We start from the raw sequence: 13,093 nt of genomic DNA, 5'->3' as shown, positions 1-13,093 counted from the left end.
TCAATTGAAGAGTCCAAATGAAAAATATGAACAAGCTTTGATTGAGGGTCTATGTATGGCTTAAGCTAAATTAAAAAAATTACCTGAATGTGCTCTCATTCCAAGTAATTGTTGAAGTAACCAATGAGGCACAAACATATTACCCAAGTGCCCCACCTTCTTTTTGACCGAAACAAATAATTTGCTTGACGTCACTGTTTATTTTTCCTTTTTGACGTCACTGTATCTGTTTACTTTTCCTTTTTGACCGAAACAAACAATTTGTTTGCCCTCACCCCTCTTTTAGACCGAAACAAATAATTTGTCTCGCCCCACGTTAAGCCTATGTCCACCATCTCTAGCATTATGCTTATCAACAAGTTTAATGTCAAGGATGTTGGTGTCCTGCGCGAGGAAGTGGTAGATTTTGGAATGGAAGAGGTAAACACTTTAACTTGGATTTAATTATTACACTAGCAATGTAAAGTCATGTCCTTACTCTATCGATTGTTATATATGTAACTACTACTAGTACTGTTCTTTTACTGACTTGGTTAGTGTAAAAAATTAGACTCAATAAATTTTGCCTATGTGTTTTTCTTATTTCCTTTTTTTGGTTAATTATTTACTCCCGTCGTCCAATATATGTGATATAGTTTGACTAGCCACAGAATTTAAGAAAAAAGGAATACTTTTGATCTAAAATAAGTCACCGATATTTGTTTGGTTGTAAATCTTTTAGGTTAAAATGGGAAGCTTCATGTTAAATTATTTCTAATTATAGAAATGTATCATTCATTTTGATACTGACAAAAAAAAAAGTGTATCACATAAATTGGGAGTACTGGCTTCTGAGTTATTGAGTAAAACTTTAGTTAGCTTCTTATTCAATCACTCTAGCTTTTCAGTTACAGTGGCCCGTTAATCCCAATTTCGCGCTGAACATCTCGAAAAATCGGTTTGATCAGCTGAATTACAAATTGCCCTCCATTAGGGGATTTTCCAGATAAATGGGACCAAATAAAAAAGAGTCTTAAAAATCAACATACAGTTTCATTTGGTGTTAAATTTTGAAACGTGTTGTTTGTGATATGCTGTTATGTTATTTTGATAAACCAAATATGAAACAACTAATGGTGCTATGGAAAAGCTTATGCTGCTTTGCACTCTTTAAGAACATGAAAGGAAATGTAAAGCAGCTGAATGGTAAAGGAGAATTCAGTTGGGAGACAAACCATTGGACTCTAATTCAACAAGATGTAATTACTAGTCAAAGGAAATTAATGAGAGCACATGAGCAATGTAGCAGAGGTCTTTCTCTCTATTGTGCCGTACTACTAAAGCGCTGCATGAATGCCTCCGATGACCCTAGTGCTGTCTGTCTAAATTGTAGCTGCTATATGTCAAGAAAGTCGAATTATGTTGCTCTGCCGGTAGTGAAGGGAGCAGGGGCTGCCAAAGGGGGTTTTGTAAAGGAGGCGATGAAATACGTGGTGATGGATGACTTGGTCGTTAAGCCCGTCTCTGTCGTATCTAGCATTACTGGTCTTAACAAGTACTTCAATGTCACGGATGTTGCCGCTCTTGACGAAGAAGTTGTACATTTCGGAAAGGAAGAGGTAAATCACTTTAATTTGGATTTAATTTATATACACATAATAATTTAGCTTGTTTTAGGAACAGTTCCATGTATATTTTCTAATTTACCATGTGTAACTTCTTATTTAATGTTTTGGACAGTAAATTACTTGAGAAAATTCCCTATCATTTTGCAGGCGTTGAAGTTGCTGAAATCATCTTTTGAGTCGAAAGCAGTTCTGACAAGTGTTTTCCTAAGCCCCGTAAAAACAGAGAAATAGCTAGTCCTTGGACATATTAATGGAATTGGATGTTTCAGCTTATTAGGTTGCCTTTTAATGGTTTTCTTTTGTTTCATTTCCCGCAATCGATGATTATGGATTTTAGGTTCAGTTATGATAACATGATCTTACTTTATCTGGTTTGAAATTGTTTTTGGTATGTTGGCTTTGCAATTTTAATGTATGAGAAAGCTTACCCGTGCAAATTATTAATCCATATTGAGTCAAGCCCAATTAAATTGACTTAAACCAATGTGTAGTTTGATTTGGGTTAGCCTGATGCCAGTAATATTATGTACTCATTGTGATTGTTTTTGTTGCATTTTTACCAAAGAAAAAGACTTAACAAAAAATTTGGTGTGGTTATAGTAGTGAGAGTTTACTTGTTAAGCTACTTTATAATTATTTTTGAATTTTATAGTCTGAAACAAGGTAATTTAACTTGTATGTACTATGTAGAGTCATGCCCAGCTGCAACTGCAGGTGACTTCATATTTTACTACTACAAGGTATATATAGTCAGTATCTCGTATAGTTGCTTTACATTGTTGTTCTACCTTCCGCCAAAGAAAAACCTGAGCTGCAATCAAGAATATGCCCGAAAACGTGAAAGCAAATAAATTGTAGTGGAAACCAAAATTCTCAGGTGGGAGAAATTAAAAGACAAGCTAAACCATTGGACTCTAATTCGACAATAGGTTGTAGCTAGTCAAAAGATAACTAAGGAATCATAAGCAATGAAGCGGCGGTCTACCTAACAGACATGAAAAAGATCATTTTAATTCTGTTAATAAAGCTTAATATTTAGTAATAAAAATAGAATAAGAAAAAATATAAGAAGTTGCAAAGTTCTACTTCCTCTTCCCAATTTATGTGGCAGATTTTGAGAAACAAAATCTGTTTAGTTTGACCATGAATTCGGATGTAGAATCTAAGTTTTTAGAAAAAAACTATAAGTGAAAAATTTAAAATTGAAAATATTAATAGACATATGAAAAAAATTGTTTTAAAATAAAATCATCTGAATCTCGAAATTCAAAAGATGCGACATAAATTGAGACGGAGGAAATATAATTATGTTTGAGATAAAAGAAATGGAAGCAAATAAAGTATGCAATACGAAAAAGAAGAAAAGAGGAAGAAAGTCAGAAACATAGAATGGAATTTGTAGGGGTATCAAATGGGCGGGTTGGGCTGAAATTGGCTCAATCAAAATGGGTTGAGGTAATGAATGGGTTGGGTTAACATCATTTTTTTGCACGGATTGCCCTTCGTTTGGGGTGGTCTTTAAATTTTGCCCTTCATATTTGTGGTCTTTAAATTTTGCCCTTTGCTTGGAAAGATGAGTGAATACATAAAGTTCTGGGTTCGAACCCCCGCTCAGGCATAAAATAAAAAAATAATTTCGCAAGGCAGGACTGGGGGAGTGTATGCCGGATCCAGCATACAATCTTTAAGAAAAAGTTAAAGTTATGCCGGATCCAGCATAACTAAAAGTCATACAATCTTTAAGAAAAAGTTAAAGTTATGCCGGATCCGGCATAACTAAAAGTCTGCCCCTCAAGGCAAAGTCTGCCCCCTCCGGCAGACTTTTAGTTAAACATAACTAAAAGTCTGCCGGAGGGGGCATACAAAATTTAAACTTTGCCTTGTAAGGCAAACTTTTAGTTATGCCTTAAGGAAAACTTACGCCTTATGGGGCATACTTTTAGTTATGTTTTATGGGCACACTTTTATTTATGGCATTACTAAAGGTTTACCTTGAAAAGTTAAAAAAAAATACATATATATATGCTTCAAGGCAAAGTTTGCCCATAAGGCATAAGTTTGGTAATTCCTGAACAAGTTTATGCCGATGGGGGCATACTTTTAATGGGCAAACTTCAAAATTTAAACTTTGCCTTATAAGATAAACTTTTAGTTATGCCTTAAGGAAAACTTACGCCTTATGGGACATACTTTTAGTTATGTTTTATGGGCACACTTTTAATTAAGGCATTACTAAAGGTTTATCTTGAAAAGTTAAAAAAAAATACATATATATGCTTCAAGGCAAAGTTTGCCCATAAGGCATAAGTATGCCCCCATCGGCATAAGTTTGGTAATTCCTGAACAAGTTTATGCCGATGGGGGCATACTTTTAATGGGCAAACTTTTATGTCGGATCCGGCATAGACTTATGAAGGAATTATCAAAGTTATGCCGGAACCAGCATATTTATGCCAAGTCTGCCCATAAGCCATAAGTATGCCGGATCCGGCATAACTTTGCTAATTCCTTCACAAGTGTATGTCGATGGGGGCATAGCGAAATTTAAACTCTGTCTTGCGATTTTTTTTAAAAATTTTGACTGTGTGGGGGTTCGAACCTGAAACCCATGGGATTTAGCGAAGGGAAAAATTTAAAGATTTCAAATATGAGGGGCAAAATTTAAAGACCACCCCAAAAGAAGGGCAATTCTGCGAATTGCCCGGTTAACATTGACCAAAGTTACTTGGGTTAAAAATGAGCTGGGTCATGTCCCGCCCAACTTGACCCAATTTTTTTGAAGGGGGATTTTCTAGATATTTTTCTTGAAAAATATTTGAGCGGAAAATATTTTTGAGGAGGAAATATTTTCGAGAAAAACATTTTTCATGAAAATATTTCCCTTCATATCAAACACACCACAAACTTATATGATACAAGAAAATGGTATACATTTTTTTTTAAAAAAAAAACAGAAGAAGGTAAATCTCAAGCAATAAATCCAAATTTAAATAAATCTTATGAATGGACTAGAATTGGCTAGTATTGGGCTAAGTTGAAAATCACTTTAAAATGGATTATGGTGGGTTGAGCTAAAATCAGCCCAATATGAAATTATCTTGAGCCCAACCCATAAAATTTTGAGTGAGCTGGGCGGGCCATCATCTTTTGTCCACTTCTTTTGGGGTGGTCTTTAAATTTTGCCCCTCATAGTTGAAATCTTTAAATTTTGCCCTTCGGCTAAAACTCATGGGTTCCAGGTTCGAACCCCCACACAGTCAAAATTTTTAAAAAAATCCGCAAGGCAGAGTTTAAATTTCGCTGTGCCTCCACCGGCATACACTTGTGAAGGAATTACCAAAGTTATGCCGGACCCGGCATACTTATGCTTTATGGGCAGACTTGGCATAAGTATGTCAGGTCCGACATAACTTTGGTAATTCCTTCACAAGTTTATACCGGGTCCGGCATAAAAGTTTGCCCATTAAAAGTATGCCCCCACCGGCATAAACTTGTTAAGGAATTACCAAAGTTATATCGGACCCGACATACTTATGTCAAGTCTGCCCATAAGGCATGGTATGCCCGGTCAGGCATAAATTTGATAATTCTTTAACAAGTGTATGCCTGGTTCGGCATACACACGACCCAAACCTTGCCTTGCAATTTTTTTTTTTTAATTTATGCTTGAGCAGGGGTTTAAACTCAGAACCTCATGATTTCTGCGTGAACGCTCAGAGTTGCAATGCGAAGGGCAAAAATTAAAGACCAGCAATATGAGGGGCATAATTTAAAGATCACAAATATAAAGGGCAAAATTTAAAAACCATCCCAAAAGAAGGGTAATCCGCGCAAAAAAATGGTCCATATTTGACACCCCAAGGAATTTGTATCAAGAAGACTACAGTTAAAAAAAATTTTATAAAAAAAAAAAAAAAAAAAAAAAAACTCACATTGAGAGAAGACATGCAACAACAAAAAAAAAAGTTAAACAGAGGAGTGCCAGGAACAGAATTAGCAGCAATGAAGTTACGTACGATACAAATGCGAGGAGGAAAAGAGTTCTTATATATATACTAGTTATGTGAGACCCGTGCTAAGCTCGGGCCCAAATTCAAGATATAAAAGTAGATATTTTAATTAAAGAAATATAATTTGTGTTAGTACAAGTGTACAACAACAACAATCATATACCCATTGTAGGCCCACAAGTGGGTAGTTATATGAAAGCAAAATTTTCATTATACTCCTTTAATATTTTAACTTCCATTTTGATGAAATTATTTAATTCAAATCAAATTCGAAGCCAGAATTTGACATTATAACTTATGTATCCTAATTTTCTGAAGTTATTTAGTTCTAAATAAATAATCTATACATAGTTAATGAACTTTTAAGACAAATACATAATTTAATTTGTGCAGCGGATGAAGCTGCTCCTCTCTTAATTAGAGATTGGGGGTTCGAAAATGGATATGGAAAAAAATCTTTGGAGGAAGCACTCCCCCCGAATAGGCGCGATACAGTGCGAATTATCTGGATTAATTGGGCTCAAATGCGGATATCGAGCACCAATCAGAAAATCAAAGAACGTGAAAAATGAGGTAGGAGGTTCAATAGCTTTTGAAAAGTAGATTTTAAAAACAAAAAATAAAAAAATTGACTTAAATAAATAAGATTAGGACCTAAAAATAATTAATTAAAAAGTTTTAAAAAATTTAAAAATTATTGTGAGGACTACAAAAGTCTCCAGGTTCGATAGCTTTTGAAAAGTAGAATTTAAAAACAAAAAACAAAACAATTGACTTAAATAAATAAGATTAGGATATAAAAGTAATTAATTAAAAAGTTTTTAAAAATTTGGGAAATTAGTGTGAGGACTACAAAAGTCCTCACATTTGCTCTTATATAATATAGTAATATTTCAAAACAGGAAAACGGGTAGAAAATGCTCCTTTACTTTGAAAAAAAAGATAAAAATATTCTTCCTTACAAATTTGGATAAAAATACTCCTCACATCTTTCAAGTTTTTAAATATACTCATGTCTTAAATAAAATCTCCAAATTTCCCAAAATAATGCGATTTTATTTTTAAACTTGCTCCATTTGAACCCGACTCAACTATATGAAAAATTCATATGCGACCAACTTGTTCTCGAGTCCTACATCTGGAGCCACTAGGCACAGGAGCGGGTAACCCATATGGGTTTTTTATTTAGTAGGGTAGCATTTAAATGGAACAGATTTAAAAATGAAATCGAGTTATTTTGGGATTTCCGTTAGGACAGGTATATTTAAAAACTTTAATGGCGGGAGAGGTATTATTTATCCAAATTTATAACAAATGATATTTTTAGCCCTTTTCCTAAAGTTTTGACCCTTTTCCCTTTAAAAAAAAAAAATGGAAAAGTCGTTAGTAATAAAGAATTCCATTAATTTTCCCTGTTCGGTTTTGCATCCAAGTTTTTGGATAATTATCCTTTTGACCATATGCACACTTCTGCCCCCATTGTTTGGGCCATGCATGATCCCTTTCATTTCTTCTGAATGAATTGTGATGATCATTTGATCCAATTACAACCCGCCCAAGTCCCTCAAGAAAAATCAATCATTTTCTAAAAGCTCTTACCTAAATTAACAGAGCGTCTATATTAATTTATTCAAGTAATTAAATTTATAATTCAAGTATTTTCCTCACCCTAATTCGCCTAAAATGCATCTTTATTTATTTATTTATTTATTTATTTTTAATACCAATTTATTTATACATAAAGAAAGGTAATTTATGATCAAGTATACTTAATGTTTTGGGAAAAGGGCATGATTTACCCCTCTACTTTGGAAAAAGGTTCATATTTACCCCCCTTATACTATCAGCCCATTTATACCCCTACCGTTACAATAGTTGAAACATTTGCCCCTATTTTTAAACTCCTGTCCCTGATAGTATAACGGGGGGTAAATATGAACCTTTTCCCAAAGTAGAGGGGTAAATCAGGCCATTTTCCCTTTGATTGCCGATTCTTTTATTTTTAGATAACGTTGCAGGTTTCCTAACTAGTTCCGATTTGCTAAAAGAACAATATACACAATAATTTTATGCAAAAGTAAGACATTGCTTCATCCAAAAGAAGGTTTTACAATGGACATATTATAACAACAATTTATCCAAACGAGGGCATTACATTACATTCATCCAATTTGAGGAAAGAAGTAGCCAAATTGGAGGCTATAAGTCATTCTCAAGTGATTAAAGTGTCAACTTTGGAAGACAAAGTGACAAAGATGTGGATGGTAATTATAGTTTCATTGGCATTTTTCGTGGGTTTCATTACAGCTCCAATGATGAAGTGATTGCCCTTATGAGACTAGTATTTATGTTTTTGGTGTAACTTGAAAAATATTATCATGAAGTTGTTTTAAATGTCTTTGTTTGGATGAATGTAATGTAATGCCCTCGTTTGGATAAATTGTTGTTATAATATGTCCATTGTAAAACCTTCTTTTGGATGAAGCAATGTCTTACTTTTGCATAAAATTATTGTATATATTGTTCTTTTAGCGAATTAGAACTAGTTAGGAAACCTGCAACGCTATCTAAAAATAGAAGAATCGGCAATCAAAGGGAAAAGGGCCTGATTTACCCCTCTACTTTGGGAAAAGGTTCATATTTACCCCCGTTATACTATCAGGGACAGGGGTTAAAAATAGGGGCAAATGTTTCAACTATTGTAACGGTAGGGCTATAAATGGGCTGATAGTATAACGGGGGATAAATATGAACCTTTTTCCAAAGTAGAGGGGTAAATCAGACCCTTTTCCCTAATGTTTTTGTGGGTTGAACCAATAGTATTGCTACAATATTCACTGAATTTGGTATATATGAAGTTACAATAATTTACTGGAATTTCATATTGCTAATTGAGCATGAAACTTTTGATAGACACTAAGGCTAAAAAAGTACTATTTGCTGAGGTTGAAAAGGATTGTGTTTGATTTCCTGTTTCACATTCTCTCATTGCCTGTGGGAACTGTCACTAAGCTTCTTAAGGAGAAAGGAATGAGTGGGTGCTTGCATAACATCTACGAAAGCGTAGGGAATCTGAATGACTTCTATATTAACTCGAAGGATATACTTTTAAAACCCGAGTGTCCTTTTAAAATCTGTTCACTTCCTCTTCAATTGCTTAATGACGTTCCGACTCAAAGGGCTGTTAATAAATGTTTCTTCAACTCCAGCTGCTCTTATGCTACCGATGACCCTAGTGCTATCTGTCCAACTTGTAAGTCCTATATGTCAAGAAAGTTGAATTATGTTGCTCCAAAGTTGAATTTGTAACTTAACTTGTTTTAGCCAACAGTTCCATATATATTTTCTTATGTACCATATGTAATTTTTTATTTAATTTGTCGGACAGTATTCTTACTTGAGAAAATTCACTATATCATTTTGAAGGCGCTGAAGTTGCTGAAAGCATCTTTTGAGTCGAAAGTAGTTCTGACAAGTGTATTCATTGGCCGCGTAAAAGAGGAGAAATTGCTAGTCGTTAAACATAATGGAATTGGATGTTTCAGTTTAGTAAATCGCCTTTTACTGGTTTTCTTTTGTTTCATTTCCATGATTCTGATTTGTAGATTCAGTTATGATTACAAAATCTTACTTTATATCTGGTTTGAAATCGTTTATGGGATGTTATCTTGGCGATTTTGATTGAAAAGAAAGCTAGCTCATGCAAATTATTACTCCATATTGCGTCAAGCCCAATTAAATTGACTTAAACCAATGTGTAGGTTGATTGGTGTTAGCATGATGTTAGTAATATTTGTACTCATTGTGATTGTTTTTGTTGGTTTTTACCAAAGAAAAAAGTTTTGGTGTGGTCATATTTAGTAGTGAAAGTTTGCTTGTTCAGCTACTATCTCTCTTATAGTTGCTTTACTTCTTTTTGTTCTACACTCCGCTAAAGAAAAACTTGAGCTAAGCCAGAAAACGTGTAAGCAAATAAATAGTAGTGGAACAAAATTCAGGTGGGGGAAATTAAAAGACAAGCTAAGCCAGTCAAAAGAAATTACAATAAGGAATCATGATCAATAAAGAGGCGGTCTATCTAGAAGACATAGAAAAATATCATTTTAAATCTATTAATAAAGCATAATATTTATAAATAAAAATACAATCAGAAAAAATAGAGAAGTTGCAAAGATGTAATTTAAGATTTTGGTTTAGCTTATATAATAGTACGTGTGAAGAAATTTTAAAGTAATATTTCTGGAAAAGTTAACTTGATTGAGAAAGTATCATATCAAATTGTTTTTTATTTTATTTTTACAGCTGACTGAATTTGAATCTTGAAGTCATGCATGGAAGTTGCTTATAATAAAAGGTTGAAAGGTCTCTTCTTTTCTTTTCACTCATCAATAGCCAACTAACTAATCTAATCAGTTAATAAGACGTTGGCTTCATTCAATAGTTTCCTAATAGAGTCCGGAATCAACATGACCCATTAAAAGAGGGGTTGAACCAAAATACTTCAGAAAAAAAAGTGTGACAAAATTATCTTTAACTCAGTATTTTACTGTGTTAAAGGAGCTCCCTTTTTGTCTTTGCTTTTTGTTTTTTTTAAACTCTCTTTGTTTTACATTTCACACTTTTTTACGTACTTTAGTCATAGATTAATCATGCTTTCGGACTCCGGAACTTCAATATTTTATATAGAACCCGACTTATTTTTGTGTCATTAATAAGGTAGGCTCAATACATCAAGGATAAGCAAAACTTCGGATTATCGTTTTAGTGGTTAAAAAGTACTCGAAGTCCATTTTTGTTTGAAGACTTGTTGTCACTAGCTTTAAGTTATTTATGTTTTAAGGTTTAGATTTAAGCGTGTTATTTTTTAGTTGAAATTGCATCATTCATACCAATCTCAAAATAATTAAATTGCATCATTCATAACAATATGAAAATACTTAAACTTGTTCATTAATAACAAACCCAAACTTGTTAAAATACAATCAACAATGAAAGAAAAAACTTAAAATACATTCATCAATCATGTCGTTGAGTTGATCATCTGCCACCACCGCGAGATGTGCCACCACCACTAGATCTGCCACCACCACGAAAGTTTCCTCCGCCACGAGAAGTACTTCCACTGCGAGATGTATTTTGACCACCATGTTGTAAGGAACACTTACGCTTATCACAACAAACATAATTGCAAAATGAGCATTTTCGAGTGTATTTCCCTAGTGGAACATCTATTTCATTAGGAATATGGGAGTATGCTTTCTTTTAGAATTTATGAATAAATGCTTTATTTGCAACCATGGAAAATGGATCCGGTGTCCAATAACTCTTACTACCAATTGGGTAGAACCTTCCAGCACACGTTTTTGCATAATTTTCAAGTGTATATTCCTTAGCCACGTACGTGGAGGCATTCTTTCCCATTGTGATAAAACACTTGAAGGCATGAGAACATGGCATGTGATATCATTGTCACTTGCCACATGTGCATGTTCTTGAAATCTCACAAATTGTGTGGATGTTACCTCATTTACCATAGTGCACACTTGTTGTGAGTTCAAATATGCGCTCTGCATAGTTGTATTCCATCCGGTCGTGTTGCTGAGACTTAAATTTGTGATACTCGAACAATTGTGATAGTTTTGGCATCCATTTTAGACCGTCTACCGCAAGTCCTTTGTCCTCTTTTGATCTAGTGATGAACCGCTCCACAACCTGCTTAAAAGTCATTCTCACTATTGCGGTGACGGGTAGTCCCCGTGCGGATTTCAACAAGCCATTGAATGACTCAGAGCTGTTTGTTGTCAGCATCCCCCATCGCCTACGTTCATCCTGGTGCAATGTCTATTTATCTTTATCAATTGTATTCAACCAGTGGAAGGTTTCCTCATCTGCCCGCCTAATAATCTCCATCTGCAGGTGAAACTTCTTCTCGTAATGCTCTATTGCAACAGCCCACATCCAATTGCAAAGTGCTGGGCTTCGGTATGCCTTTTGGAAGTTTACCTTCAAATGCCTTAAACAAAAACGATGGTAGGCAAAGGGCGGCTGTCACCCATGCAAATGAAACATATTGCTCAATATGCCAACATTTCTGTCTGATATAACACATATGCCCATGCGATCCTTAATAACGTGTTGCCTCAAGTAGTTAAAAAACAAACCCAAATTTTTATGCTCTCATTAGCTGCAATTGCAAAAGCTAGAGGGAATATAGATCCATTTGCATCTATTTCAACTGCAATTAGCAGTTTTATGTCATATACCCCGTACACATGTGTTGCATCTATTGATATTACTGGCCGATAATGAGCAAAACCATCAATGTATGGTTTGAATGCCCAAAACACAAACTCAAAAGTATTACCGAGCACACCAGGTTTCGATTTGAGCTCCCATTCAACAACAGTACCAGAATTGAAGTGTTGCAGAGCCGCCATGTATCTCGGTAAGGTCTTGAAAGAGCCCCCCCCCCCCCCCCAATTGCCGTAGACTATCTCATGTGTACGCCTACACCCAAGGAACATCGTATAGCAACGAAGAACATCGTATCTGGAGAAGTTGAAATATCAGCATATAGCAACGAATAACATCGTATTAATATCAAAATTAAAATAAACTTAGGCGAAAGGGAGACCATGGGCTTTTTGCAATGTCGCCAACTAACACAGCAGCCTCCTTACCACAGAGCATCTATTGATAACCTTGATTTTTTCGCTTGCAGACCGATAGTCAAAGTTTCTTGTGGAATCGTCAACTTTGAACTCCCTCATCCCCTGGATGCAATAAATCTTAACAACCCTTTGCAATGACTTTTTCGAGTTGAAAATCATGTCTTTTTCAATAGGAACCATTTGTTTTACAAGATCAACTGGCTATTTCCACAAACTTCGCTGAATATGATCATCATTCTTAGTAAAGACAAAGGCATCGGGGCATTCTTGAAAATGATCAAGATAGGGGATCTCATCGGAATGCCACTAAACCGGGGTCGACTCTTGCTGTTGATATTGTATTTGTGGCATAGGCTCTTGCTGGTCAAATGGGTGTTGTGAATTCAGTTCTTCCTAGTGTGTCGGACTATTCATCTTGTCTTGCAACAATTTTACTTGATCTTGAGGATTAGTACCAACCTCGATCTCATCCTCACTTTCTTTATCTTCACTTTTGTTACACCTCGTAGTCGCGTACGTGGAATCTATTGGGCATTATTTGGTTAAGTCTAGACGTGGTGCATTCATCTCATGGTTACGCGGGTTTGAGTTCATATAATAATTTATGGAAGACTCGGGGACCAAGCAAATCAAGGAAATTGTGTCGAAAAATTTGAAACAGGATTTTGAGTCAACTTTGGAGGGGTATATCTCCATGAATATTAGGAGTTTTAAGGTGTTTCAAAATTCTAAGATGAAGTTCGTCGAGTCTAGTTTCTAATGCAACAAACCACTTGTTGATAGGACATCGGAGTAGAGAATTATA

General features: G+C 34.9%; 1 protein-coding gene across 2 annotated transcripts; it reads left to right on the top strand.

Annotated features, from left to right (window-relative positions):
- The first annotated feature begins 287 nt into the window (after positions 1-287).
- LOC132600636 (uncharacterized) lies at positions 288-2,051 on the top strand. 2 transcript variants are annotated; one of them, XM_060313940.1, is made up of 3 exons: positions 288-420; positions 1,155-1,598; positions 1,755-2,051. In XM_060313940.1, the coding sequence occupies exons 1-3, from the start codon at positions 325-327 to the stop codon at positions 1,836-1,838; spliced, it is 624 nt and encodes a 207-aa protein (XP_060169923.1). In that variant the 5' UTR covers positions 288-324; the 3' UTR covers positions 1,839-2,051. The 2 variants fall into 2 exon arrangements, with proteins under 2 accessions (XP_060169923.1, XP_060169932.1); XM_060313949.1 differs by having other exon boundaries at positions 321-420; positions 1,130-1,598.
- Positions 2,052-13,093: the final 11,042 nt, after the last annotated feature.

Source organism: Lycium barbarum, chromosome 1 (genome assembly GCF_019175385.1).
Source record: "Lycium barbarum isolate Lr01 chromosome 1, ASM1917538v2, whole genome shotgun sequence".
Taxonomy (NCBI): domain Eukaryota; kingdom Viridiplantae; phylum Streptophyta; class Magnoliopsida; order Solanales; family Solanaceae; genus Lycium; species Lycium barbarum.
This window is presented reverse-complemented; position numbering and strand designations above follow the sequence as displayed.

Bases quoted from the DNA above. Each gene is read 5' to 3' on its own strand.
- LOC132600636 (XM_060313940.1), top strand. From the start codon at position 325: ATGTCCACCATCTCTAGCATTATGCTTATCAACAAGTTTAATGTCAAG. The intron at 421-1,154 runs GTAAACACTTTA...GCACTCTTTAAG, and splicing joins TAGATTTTGGAATGGAAGAG to AACATGAAAGGAAATGTAAA. The intron at 1,599-1,754 runs GTAAATCACTTT...ATCATTTTGCAG, and splicing joins TACATTTCGGAAAGGAAGAG to GCGTTGAAGTTGCTGAAATC.